Source organism: Nematolebias whitei, chromosome 2 (assembly GCF_014905685.2).
Source record: "Nematolebias whitei isolate Nwh7 chromosome 2, NemWhi1, whole genome shotgun sequence".
In the NCBI taxonomy this organism is placed as follows: Eukaryota; Metazoa; Chordata; class Actinopteri; order Cyprinodontiformes; family Rivulidae; genus Nematolebias; species Nematolebias whitei.
This window is the reverse complement of record NC_056499.1, coordinates 7,516,246-7,529,544: the sequence shown is the minus strand read 5'-3', so window position 1 is coordinate 7,529,544 and position 13,299 is coordinate 7,516,246. Positions and strand designations below refer to the sequence as shown.

General features: G+C 39.7%; 1 protein-coding gene across 2 annotated transcripts; it reads right to left on the bottom strand.

Moving 5' to 3' along the window:
• Positions 1 to 1,036: 1,036 nt before the first annotated feature.
• spg7 (SPG7 matrix AAA peptidase subunit, paraplegin) lies at positions 1,037 to 11,230 on the bottom strand. 2 transcript variants are annotated; one of them, XM_037689827.1, is made up of 17 exons: positions 10,862 to 11,230; positions 9,742 to 9,844; positions 9,562 to 9,651; positions 9,244 to 9,482; positions 9,006 to 9,148; positions 7,769 to 7,862; positions 7,554 to 7,679; positions 6,314 to 6,476; positions 5,569 to 5,742; positions 5,371 to 5,495; positions 4,398 to 4,500; positions 3,702 to 3,812; positions 3,498 to 3,613; positions 2,270 to 2,426; positions 1,980 to 2,143; positions 1,794 to 1,871; positions 1,037 to 1,711 (listed from the first exon to the last, which is right to left on the bottom strand). In XM_037689827.1, exons 1-17 carry the CDS (start codon positions 11,075 to 11,077, stop codon positions 1,505 to 1,507), a joined length of 2,409 nt encoding a protein of 802 aa, XP_037545755.1. In that variant the 5' UTR covers positions 11,078 to 11,230; the 3' UTR covers positions 1,037 to 1,504. The 2 variants fall into 2 exon arrangements, with proteins under 2 accessions (XP_037545755.1, XP_037545763.1); XM_037689835.1 differs by having other exon boundaries at positions 9,006 to 9,145.
• Between the last annotated feature and the right edge of the window lie 2,069 nt (positions 11,231 to 13,299).

Genomic DNA, 13,299 nt, shown 5'->3' with positions numbered 1-13,299 from the left:
TTTTAATTTTAGCACAGAACATCCCACGTAATATTCTGTCATAAATCTGGAGGTAATGTTCTTTTATGTACGTTCGGTGTGTTTACAAATTAAAGGTTTATTTCTCATTAAAAAGCTTCGTTTACTCCGATGCACCCACAGATATTTAACGTTATGTGCACGGTATTGCAACTTTAAAACAAAACCGTTTACATTTTTGGCAACACTTTCCTTTCTTCTTATCAGTTCACAGAACCTCAAACACGCTGGCAATAATTACTCCAGATGTGGGTCCAGATGTTGGATGAGTCTTTAAGCAAATGTTTCATTTAAAGCTTGCCAATGAGCTGAATCGGGTCCACAAGCGGTAAACTCTCGAGCAATTTGGGACAAAGTAGAATAAAAGAGGAAATCCACACAGCAGAGAAGAGAACAATCCAAAATGTGAACCTGCCCAGATTCAACAACATCTCCATTTACATTTGTTCTCTTTGTAAAGCTCAAACTTCGGCTCGTTTATTTTAAGACAAACCGATTGTTGAATTAAAAAATGTTTTCCACCTAGAATACAATCCACCATTTGCTCTACAACCTCACCAATATTTAAATGTTTTAAAATAAAAGTGGTATTTACTGATGCTGAAAGCAATTTAGGCAGCACAGTGGTGCAGTTGGTAGAGCGGTTGCCTCTCAGCGAGAAGGTCGCCAGATCAAATCCCACCTTTCCAGGTGGAGTTTGTATGTTCACTTTGTGCAGTGTGGGTTTCCTCCAGGTACTCCGGTTTCCTCCCACAGACCAAAAACATGCATGTTAGACTGACTGGTAACTCTAAATCGTTCCTAGGTGAGAGAGAGAGAGAGAGAATGGTTGAAAAAGGAGAAACTGGTAAAGATAATAGATGGATGAAAGCAAAAAAAAAAAAAAAAACTAAACGTAGCTTCCTTCCAGTCACCGTTTCAGCAGCACGTTTACGGTCTGATTCAGCCATCCCAGGAAACTAAAGAACCTTTAAGAGCCACTTCCTGCATGATAAAGCAAATTTTAATGTTTGTTTTCTTTAGATAAATACAAGATCTATGCTCGGGTATAAAACGTGTGAACTCATAATTTGCCTTGCTGTTCTTTTACTTCCACTTGCCAAAGTAAAATATTTCCCCAAAGAAATTCCACAAACTTGAACGTGACTAAACTCAGTACTTCGTTCAAACCATGAACACAAGTCACATTACAACACACGACAATCAACGCTGAAATGTTGATATTTTATCCATCTTAGGAGATTTCTTTATTAGCGCCACCGTATTTCCTGCTTCGACAATCAAGCTGCGCATTATCATTCGTATTCACAAAATGCTTCAGACAACGGGAGAACTGGTGAGCGTTTACACAAAAGTCTGAAGGGACTGCAAAGTTGTCAAAACTTTGATTATTCCTTTGGGCGCTAAATGGTAGAAACTCAGACCCAGGTTTCACAAAGATTTCTAACAAAAAGCAGCAAAAATGGAGAAACATTTCGCAGTAAAATCAAGCTAACTGCGGGTCTACGTCCTCCTCCCTGTGCTTGCGAGGAGGAGGCTGAAGCTCGTCTTCTCCCGTGTCTTGCTTGTCTCTCTCGGCCTCCACCCAACTCTGTGGGAGGATCTTCTTCTTGGGTCCGTAAGGCGAAGGACCCAACAAGGCCTCGATGTCGTCGTAGTTGACCACCTCATGCTCTAACAGAGTGTTGGCCAACTGGAAGGACAGAGATGCACCAAATAAGTAAAACCCTACAATCAGAAAGGGTAAAATCTAAAGAAATAAAGGATGAACTGACCAGTGCGAGCTTGTCTCTGTTGTCTAGCAGCAGTTTCTCTGTTTGTCTGTAAGCACGAGCTATCAGCATCATAGCCTCCTGAAAGAGCAGAAAAGTCCAGTCAGCTGTGGATTTAAATGGAGGAAAGAGAAAAACAAAAACGGATGCGAAGAGAAAATCAAAGAGGAGAGCGATCCTGGAACCCACATGGTCCATCTGCTGCTGCAGACCCTGGCTGAAAGGATGGCGTCCAATGGCTTCCAGTTCCCCCCTCTCTGGGAACGAGACCTGTCCGACACCGTCACACATGCCGTACTGCTTCACCATGGAGTACGCCACGCGGGTCACTTTACGCAGGTCATCCTGAGCTCCTGAAGAGTCAAAAGGAAGAAGATCCACTCACGCTTGGATGCTTGTGAATCGCAGGGCGGGAGTAAGAATTTATTTTACTCGTGATGAGGTTGTGAACGGAGTAAATGTTCATCAGATGAAGGTACCTGTGGTGACGCTGTTGAAGATGATCGCCTCGGCTGCTCTTCCTCCCAGAGCCATACACATGCGCTGAAACAGCTGCTCCTTGGTGAACAGGAACTGTTCGCGAGGTAAAATCTGAGCAAAACCCAGGGCTGCGTTCGTCCGCGGGGCGATGGACACCTGATTAACACATCCCATAAACAAGCTTAGTGTCTATTACTTAGTTTCAGGTTTGACCATCAACTTCTGTGAAAATGCAGTGCTAAAGAACTTTAATGAAATATGTCGAAGAAGCTGAAACTGAGTTGTTAAAGCTAAAAGAAGCTAAGAGGAGTGGTGGCGCAGAGGTTAGAGAAGAGGGGCCTGTGATCGGAAAGTCGCAGGTTCAACTCCCTGGACTGGCAACATCAAAATGCCGGTGGAAAAGGTGAAACACCCACACCTGCCTCCACCCTCTGGGCCCTAACCCCCACCATCTGCTCCCAAAAACAGGTCTCTCTAGAAAATGAGTTCTCGTGAGACTGCCTGTATAAATACAGGGTCAATAAATAAATAAATGTTAGCTAAAAGCTAAAGACAGCTAAATACTAGCTATATGACAAAAATTGCAAATAAGCTAAAAGCTAAAAAGTAGCAATACACTAGCTAAACAAAGTATAAGACTAGCTTAAAACGTTTAGCAATAGGCAAGTTAAAGGATAAAAAGAGCTAAATGCTAACTAAAGCCGGGGAAGCAGATGGTGGGGGTTAAGGGCCTTGCTCAAGGGCCCAGAGTGGGGCAAATGAGGGTGGAGACAGGTTTGGGTGCTTCAACTATCCCACCCACATTTTGATGTTGTCGGTACCAGGAGTTGAACCAGTGATCTTCCAATCACAGGCCCACGTTCTTTAACCTCTGCGCCACCACTCCCCCAGGAAAACACAAATTAAAAGTTGCAAAAGGATAGCTAAAAGCTAAAGGTATTAAAGACTAGTTAAGAGTAGCTACAGGTTAATCTAAAATTCAACACTAGCAAGAAGCTAAAAGTAGCAAAAGACTGACTAGAAGCTAACGGTAGCAAACGGCTAGTTCAAAACTAAACGTTGCCTAAGACGACCAAATTAGAGCAAGTGTGCTGAAAGTTTTACAAAGAAGTAGATTGAAGGAAAATGGGTGGAAAAATAAAAAGCAGGAAAGAACAGAGGGAATGCCAACTCAGTGTTCACATGAAACCATCTGCAAAGTGTGAAAAACGTGTAGATGTGCGTTGCCTTCATCACAGCCTCCGTGTGCTCCAGCAGCCATCCCACTAACGCATGTCCAGACTCGTGAAAAGCAACGACTTTCTGCTCCTCCTTAGACAGGACGTTACTCTTCTTTACGCTCCCTGATGAAACAAACCAACTTACATCAGATTTCGTACGAGTGGCACGCGCGTATTGCTTTTCCAAAACGCAGTGTCTGCCTCTGCGTACCTGCTAAAACTCGTTCAACTGCATACTCGAAGCTAATGGTGTGAATGGACTTGAAGCTCTCTCTGGCAGCGTGCAGAGCAGCTTCGTTACAAATGTTGGCGATGTCCGCACCTTCAGACACAAAGAAGCATTTTGTAATGACTGTGACGAAAAGACTTTTTAAATAAACATCACAGAGATGTTAACACGTTTGTAATCAGTCAAAATTGTCCATATTTTTACACATCAGGAAAGAAAACCCAGTCAAAGAAAACCAAATATACTTCACTTTTTCATTTATATATTAGAGAAAGATCTAAAATTATATGGTTTTGTGATAAAAGTTTGGAAACTTTTAAGATTAGAAGGTCACGTGAAGTAAAAAGAAGAGAAATCGAACGGGTTAGAGGTGTAACAGTCTTTTTTAGATCAGGTTTCCATCAAAATCTTTGAACGTTGGTGGAAGTGTGTGGCACAGAAACACTCAGAACAAACAGACGTGGATATTTGCTTTTCAGGAATAATGGGGTGTGTATTTTCACATTAAAGACAGCTGTAGAAACACTGGCCAGGGTCACGCGTGGCGAGAGATAAAACTGCCACTGGGTTTGAAACTGATCGACAAACGTTCAAGCGCAGCAGCCAGGCAGTTCTTAGTCATGACTGTGGATGTTTGCAGATCTACACAAGGTCAGGTCAGTAAAAAAATACGCGTACCACTGAAGCCTGGGGTGAGCTCAGCCAGCCGCTGAGAATAGAAATTCGCTGGTTGGGTCAACTTCAGGGCCTTCAGATGCTGCTCAAAGATCTCCTTCCTCTCCTGAAACACACCAACAAAAATAAAACAAAGCACACGGAAGTAGGCCTGTCACGATAACAAAGTTTGCTGGGCCATTAACTGTCTCAGAAATTATTGTGCTAAACGATAATATTGTTTAAGAAGAAACGTTGATTTGTTTTGCGTGTAGTACCTTTTTTGACCACAGGATGGCAGTGTAAGACCGTCTGAACCAAAGGATGGATAGTGAGGGAGCGAGCAGCGTGTCTTTAAGACAAATGGGAGGGAGGCCCCTTGACGTGACATGGGCTGTCTCTCCTTTTTTCTGGTTCTCAAAATGGTGGACGCTCGGTGTGGTTTTAGCTCTTTAGCAGAGCATTTTTCACACAAAGCATTTAATAAAACTATCAGTAAACAAGTTCTCAGCTTCTTTTTGCAGAGAAAATCAACTTTTTAGACGAAGGCACGGGTTTCAACCGTGGATTTTGGAGCTTCGACAAGACAGAGGTTTTTTCCAGAGGTCGGCCTGTTAGCTTAGCTCGTAGCTTAGCTTCTCAGCTAAACTGCTTTTAACGAAAAACGCAATTTTGGACGGTTAAAACAGATTTTAAAGAAAAAAGAGAAAGGGAGGGGTCAGTGAAGAGCACTGGAGTTGAGCCTTTTGTCATTAAGTGTCTTCAGTAGAAAAAGAGAGACACGAAGAAACGATAAAGCCAATAAATAAAAATGAGGTCGATAATTTTCATTTATCATGCGATTAATTGATTTATTGTTTATCGCGACAGGCCTACGCTGAAGTCACAGATGTCTTTTAAGCCTCCTAGACAGTTGTTGCAGAGAATCGCCTGCAGGGCTCGTGGTTCTTCCTGAATGAGCCGACCCATAACAACAGAACTCAAAGCTCAGGACTACCTGCAGCGTGGGCAGATCTATGAAGATGTGTCTGTCCAGCCGGCCCGGTCTCATCAGTGCATTGTCCAACATATCTGCTCTGTTAGTGGAGGCAAGAACAACGACGGGGCCTGCTGTTTCCATTCCTGCAATAAAAGGAGATTTCTTTAGTTTGTCCGACAAGTCTAGAACCGGTCTGAAATCTGGTGTTTTCCTCACCATCCATCTCCACCAGAAGCTGGTTGAGCGTCTGCTCCTCTTCCGTATTCAAGACACCAGACATGTTGCTGGAGCGCTCCCTCCCCACAGCATCGATCTCATCGATGTAAATGATGCAGGGCGCTCGAGAACGAGCCTCACTGAACAGACTCCGGACTCGTGCAGCACCAAGACCTGCACACAATCACAACCCGAGTCACTTTGGAAGCGTCTCAAGTAGAATCACAAAAAAGTTCAGCTTTACAAAGAACAGCTGTATTTCACTCCAGATGTTGATGCCTCTGTCTCGACTGTCCTTCCTAAAAGTGTTTTGTTCGGTCAGGCTCTTTAAGTGGCTCAAAGAGCTTCATTTTTACCAACATGTATCCTGTTTTTAAGACCGCAATATTACGAACACTGTACCATTACATACGAGAACATGATAAATCTCCTCAAACTTTCTGTTTACAATGAAAAAAAAAAACTGATGGACGACGTCACAATATAGTTTTAGTCTTCAATTTTCATAAAGAAATTAAAATAGGAATAAATGAAAATTTTATTTACCAAAACCATTTTTTTTTTCTTGAGCACCCTTTATCATTTATTTCTGCACTGTATCGTTAGATGACTTTGTCCCATTCAAACCCAACACGCCAAATGTTTATTTGTATTTTGAGTTATGTTATATATATCTATATATATATAGATATATATATATATATATATATATATGTTATATTTACTAACCTCCAATTGAACTTACCTCCAATGACCTCTACAAACTCTGAGCCGGCCATAGCCAGAAATGGCACTTGGGCTTCTGTAGCCACAGCCTTCGCTAGCAGAGTCTTGCCACATCCTGGAGGTCCGAGCAGCAGCGCACCCTTTGGAACTTTGGCTCCCAGCTGGAAGTATCGTTTTGGACTCTGCCGATGATAAGAACCACAAAAGTAAATTCAATTTGCAGCAATTTGCTTAGGAAGCTCAAACTGCGTTGTTAAAATTAGGATAAGCAGAACAAGGGCTACAACAAGCACAACACGAGCGAAAACTAAAAGAAGAGAGCAGTAGCTAAAAGTAGCTAAAGATTTGTTGAATCTAAAATCAGCAAATCAGTTGCTAACGCTAAAAAACGCAAAACGTACTAAAACTCTGTTAATGTCTGCATGTGTTTTTCTAAAGTTTGCAAAACACATGCAGACATTAACTACAACGTAAAAACAATTAGTTGAATGGATCTGTAAACTAATTGTTAAACAGATGATAAAGATAGTAAAATTGTAGCTAAAGTTAGAAACAAAACTGACAAAATGTAAAAAAAATATATATGGCAACAGATGCTAATATTTGCTACAGTGTAGCTAAAAGTAGAAAAGCAGAGGCTAAAAGTAAACTAGCCACACACTGGTTAAACCTAAAATCAGCAAAACGTGCGAAAAGGAACAAAACTGTAGCTACAGTCAGCTTACTACTAAGAACAGTAACGCTGGTTAAAAAGTGATAAAATTTGTACATTTGTAGTTAAAAAAGAGAAACAAAAAACAGTCCCAATGCTAAAATTAGCAAAACAGATGCAAATATTAACAAAACTAGCTAAAAGAAGCAGAACTTTGTTTAAATCTAAGTAGCAAAATGCCAGCTAAAAGTTAAATTTAGCATAAGAAAAAAAATACAGCAACCATGCTGAAGCAGACAGACATTTTTGAAAGAAGTGAAGTGATAATGTATTGCTATTGGGGATTGAAGATAAAGTTTAGTATTTTGAAAAGTGTAAAAGTTACCAAAAACACAAATTATGGGAAGTACAGGTAATCACTTTTTGAGGAAATAGTTGATTGCAGGATACAGTGGTCACAGAAAACTAATAGTAAAATGCTGATTCAAAATTCTAACAATAAAAGTTTATTCTCTGACAATCCTTCCTGTGCATCAAGTCATAGCTTTAGTGTGTAAGGGTCGAAGCAAGCTCAGTAAAATAAAAACATGCGAGTGTGGTTGCTTACCTTTAGGTAATCGACAAACTCCTTCAATTCCACCTTTGCCTCGTACATTCCCGCTACATCTTTAAAACTCACACCTTTACCGGATGTCCCGTCTACAACGGTGAACTTGGCCCTCTTCATATGATTCTAAGTTTGTTGAAAGATGAAAATTAGCGTGCCTGCCCGTCAGATCAGTGAAACGAAACAAGCGCAGACACAACGTTATATTTACTCACAAAAGCGCTGAAGCTTTCTCGGGCAAACATCCTCACAAGTCTGATGATGTGCCAGAGAATGAACGCACCAATAGCAACCGTCGCCGGAGATATGCTGCAAAAAGAAAAGATGAACAAATGCTACAATGTTTCTTCAAAATATGAGAAATGTAGCTTCAGCAGAATTCATATTTAAAGACACCGTGAGTGTTTTAAAGCAGGAGTTCCCAAACTTGATATTCACATGTCCAAACCCTGAATCTAGATAAGCTCTAAAATCCTGACCAGCTTGCAGTAAACAAATATTATTTATTACATTACATTTGAAATTAAATTAAATTTGTCATTTAGAGCCCCTCTACCTCTAATCTGTCAATCTTTAGGGGAAACAGAAGCAGTTTAAAATTATTTAAAAAGATCAGACGAATTAAAAATTAAAAATTTGAGCTTTTAGAATCTGAACATTTATCTTTCCATATTTTTTATAAAGTATCTTTATGTATTTATGTATGTATGTATCTCTATTTTATCAGTTATAGAGTGTTGAATTAGGCTCTGTTATGGTTTAATTTTTCATTATGATACTGTCAAAAAAATAGCTGCCAAAATCTATTTTTTTTATAAAATCATCCGGTGTGAGACACAGACCTGCAATAAATGTTATTCAGATCTTCCTCTTTGTCATGAAGATGTTAGGATGTGAAACATGAAGCTCTGCTCTTTTAAGCTGAAGGTCCACTGATAGTTTTGCTCTAGAATATTTTATTTGTTTTACCTTGGATTTCAGAGATTATTGAGTTTAATGTGAGCTGATGGGCTGGGAATTGTTGATTGTACCGGTAATCTTTATCTACAATAGAAATGGAAGACATACTGTATTGTTAAACCAGGAAAAATACAAAAAAAAATTTCACATTTCAAGCCTGTATTGGTTGGAACGGCATCGTGTGGAAAAAAGTTGACTCCATAAATTTCTATGCAACACATAAACTGGATCTGGATTGACTTGTCTGAATCCAGAACCACGTCAGGACTTTGAGAATCAGTTATAATGTTTAATGATTTTTTTTCCCAAGGCTGACACGTTCAGCCAGTGTTTTGTTCAAACCATTTTTTTCTTAATCCAACCTTTATTTATCCAGATCCCATTGAGCCTCGGGGACTCATTTACAACAGAGACCTGATCCTTAGACATCTTCAGACAATGAGTTTTTTCAACCTGCTAATGAAGCATTCATAGAAAAAGTCAGACTCCTACTTTCCAAAGAATCCAACGCGTTTGTAGGACACTGGTATTCTGTCCTTAGCGTCGATGTTCAGCTCTTCTTCAGCTGCCCTCAGCTTCTCCTCAAATTTATCAACGCTGGCCACACGCATTTTGTATGCAAGCGCCTGCTTCTGCTGAGCAAGAAAACGACAGGAGGTTAGAAGTTCACAGCTCGTTGCTCAGGTTCAGATGTCGATCTTGCTTCTGCGTGAAACCCCACACAACGTACAGGTCGTCCAAAAATAACTGCTCCCGGGTGAACGTAAATTTTCACGACGTCACTCTCAGGATCAACCTGCACCTGAGACACCTCTCCCTTGGCCAGCATCTCGTTGACAAAGTCATTCCACGAGATGTTGCTATCGTTGATGTTAAAGTACTTGGTCAGGCTCATAAGGAGTGCTAATATGACGAGGAGCCGCAGGCGCTCCAAGTGATGCTTCATCTGATCGCGGCGTTTCTTCTCCTCTGAAATTTAAACGATAAAAGCAAATCAAAAATAAATAAATCGTAAAACCCGCGACACGTGGAACAGTTTGACACATACCTTCGTCTTCCTTTGGAGTTTTCCCTGTTGGTTCGGAATTTTTATTTTGCTCTTGTTTAGACTGAGATGCACAGAAAAAGTTTGTTCCCCCTGAAATTCAAAAGATTTTGCACACACTGTTTGCAGTGATCAACAACTAAAGCATGGAGGGATATAATCACAAGGAAATGACGCGTTTACCTAACAGCTTTACCAAACCAAGAGGGTTTCTCAGCAAGTTGTTCCTGATTAACTCCATGCGAAGTCCCACCATGCCAGGACACAAAGGTCTGTGAAGAAGACACTAAAAAAGAAACATGAAAGGGTGAAAATTAAAAGAGAAAATGGCAATTTAATCTCGATATCCTGAAATTATCACTGACCGGGAAAGGAGGCAAAAAAACAAACTATGTATTACATTACATTAGAGTAGCATTTAATATAAAAGTATTCCTTTCCCCCACTAAAGCTCGGCTAAGGATGAAAACTCTAGCGTTGAGGGAATACATACCTGCTGCTTTCTACACCAGTTTTAGACTAAGATGCCCTTATGCTGAAAAATTACTGGAATTAGAGCAGTTTGTCAAAATGTGAATATAATGTTATGTGCAATCTTGCGCAAGATGTCTCAGTGTGTGTTGTGAATGACTCTCAGCTACTGCCACGCCAGATTTTAGCTCTAGATCTGTCAAACTAACAGAGTAGTCATTTTAGTGTTGGCTGAGATTGATTAGCTGTGGTGACCACCTTGAACTGGGTTGACTTCAGATGGTAATCAGCTGTAGATGTACATCCAATGTTTATTTACTGCACGTTTCAATAAAATCCATCCAGCTGTGCATGAGATTTTTTACTAACAAACAGGATGGACAAACACTTCATGCTACATTTTTAGGCAAAGGTCTTTTGCGATGAGTAACATTTAGAGTATACGTTGTGAATGACTCTCAGCTACTACCAGTTGTTTAGCAGAATATCGGTATAATTGACCATCTAGTTGGCTCAAAAGGCTAATCCAGCTGTAAAGACACACATCCAATGATTATTTCCTGAGTTTTATAAAAGTATGCCCAGTAAATCACGAGATATTTTGGCAACAGACAAACTCACAAACACAGACACGAGCAAAAACATGATCAGCCGCCTTCGCCTCGTTATAAGGAGCATAACAAAAGGTGTTTCTTGTAGAAAAATAAATATGCACGAACATGACTTACCTGACTCGTATCACAAATAAGTTTCACTAAAAAACAAGAGAGGTCGCAAACTAGAAGTCACTTTTATTTTGAAACGCACGGCATTGATGATCACGGTTTCTCACCTCAATGATTTTCTTCTGTGGCTGATTTGTTATTGTCCGCGCTGGTCTTGAAAAAATCGTTTTCCTGACATCACACCGTGACAGCACATGTTTACCGCTGTCTGTGCTTATCTGTTTGGTAGTTAAAACGCGAGCGTTTCTTTTTGAAAGCGTTACAAGCAACCATCTGTGTTTTCTACAAACACCGACGGCTTGCTGCGACAACAGAGCTAACATTGTGTCTTTTACCGGTCAAACTGAACATGAACTGAACAACTTCAGCGCCATAACTTGAATAATTTATGTTACTAATACTGAGCGTAAAAAGCCGTTTGTTTACCCTACTTTAACCTTAGTTTGAGCCAACGTTCTCATACGTCATTCAACTGCGACGCTTTTTCTTCTTCTTTGGTATTTTGAAAGATATGGATCAGCGTTTGGGTGCCACAGCGCCACCTTCTGGATTTACCGCGTTATTCAAAAAGCGTTCAATACTAAAACAACTGGACTTTATTTGTAACAGAAGACGTTTCGCTCCTCATCCGAGGAGCTTTCTCAATCCAAAGAGCAGAGAGTGAGAGATACAGGTTATAAGGCTGAGTGAGATAAGACACACACACACATACTGTATATGTAGATTGGCAGTTCACACCTAAAAAAAAAAACTAAAACAGTAGGTCTTTGTTCCTCTAATTCACAGTCGAGGCCCCTCTGTTCCCATCAGGTGTGAAAACCGGCTGGGGATCTGTTTTAAAGTTGCATTATATGTTTTTGAAAGTGGAAATCTGAGGCCTCCTCCTCTGTTAAGAGACGGTTTTTCTCTTTTTACATAAATTGCTTCCTTCTCAAACCATCTGTGTTCTCGGTCCAAAATGTGCACATTTTGGTCCTCAAAAGAGTGTCCCTTATCTGTGAGGTGGAGGTGAACAGCTGAATTTTGTCCAGAGGAGGTGGCTGTCCTGTGTTGAGCCATGCGTCTGTGAAGAGGCTGTTTAGTTTCTCCAATGTAGAGGTCTGGACAGTCCTCGCTGCACTGGACCGCATACACTACACCACTCTGTTTGTGTATGGGTGTTTTGTCCTTAGGGTGGACCAGCCTCTGTCTGAGAGTCCTGCTGGGTTTGAAATGTACTGGAATCTTGTGTTTGTTGAAGATCCTTCTGAATTTCTCTGATACTCCAGCAACATAAGGGATGACAATGTTTTTACGTCTGCTGTTCTCCTTTTTCTGTTTATTGGTGTGTTTTGTAGATTTCCTTGCTGACTTGACAAAAGCCCAGTTAGGATATCCACATGTTTGAAGACGTCTTCTTCTAAAACGTCTTCTGTTACAAATAAAGTCCAGTTGTTTTTGTATTGAACGCTTTTTGAATTCATCATGTCCTGGATGACTGAGAATCTTCACCAGCTTACCGCGTTATTGTTTTTTTTTTATATACTGCATTGAAAAATTAAAGCATTTTCCAAGTACAGTAACACACAAAATTGATAACTACGGGTTCCACTTTGTTTGTATGAATTTTTTTTTAACACTGTCAGTAAGTTTTGACAAAAAAAAAGTCATAAGGCGAGATTTCTTTCAGCTGCTGAACAAAATTTGTTCTCATGTTGCAACATGATTTGCTTTGCGATTAAAAAAGTCAATACACTTGAGCCATTGTTAAATGGACCAGTTTTGACTTATAAAAGTAATATTCAGTAAAAATAAAAACGTGTCATTTCCAGCAGAGGGTGCTATTATATAAGATGACGCAGGTATTATTCAGTAGATTATAAAAAAAAAGTAAATAATGTCCATTTTCTATTGAACTTGTGAGATTTAAGTTTTAGGATGTCATTTAATACATTTCACATTAATGTTGGTTTACATTTTTCATCCTCACAAAATATTTTTGCATGAATCCCCTCTCTATTGCATTAAGTTAATTTAGCCCAAGGAGTATTAATTAATGTCAGTCATTTCTCAATGTTATAAACATTTTATTGTCGATTATAATTTAATTGTGGATGTTATAAACAAATTAATATAAACTATATTCTACTGCTACGTGTACAGCCAGTTTAATTGGCTTGTGTCATTAACCAATGGGATAAATTTTTCTTTTAACCAATAGGAGGCCTCGTATCATCCTGTAGCGTTCTGTTTTGATCACGGGTGCGTTCGCTTTATACTCCAAAACGTCCCGTTGATTTCACAAAACAGTCCTGTGACACTTTTAACCCCCGTTTGGGCTAAGATCAGTACAGATCAGCATTTTTTTAACGCGATCAAAAAAAATAATCTTACTATACCTAAAACTTGACAAGTGCCACGTTGCAATATATATATATATATATATATATATATGCTCAATAATCCACATATATACATTATATTTAGTAATAGAAATAAAATGATTGAAGTCCCATTTAAAATTGACAGTATTGAAATTCATAGAGTTAATGAAATGAAATTTTTG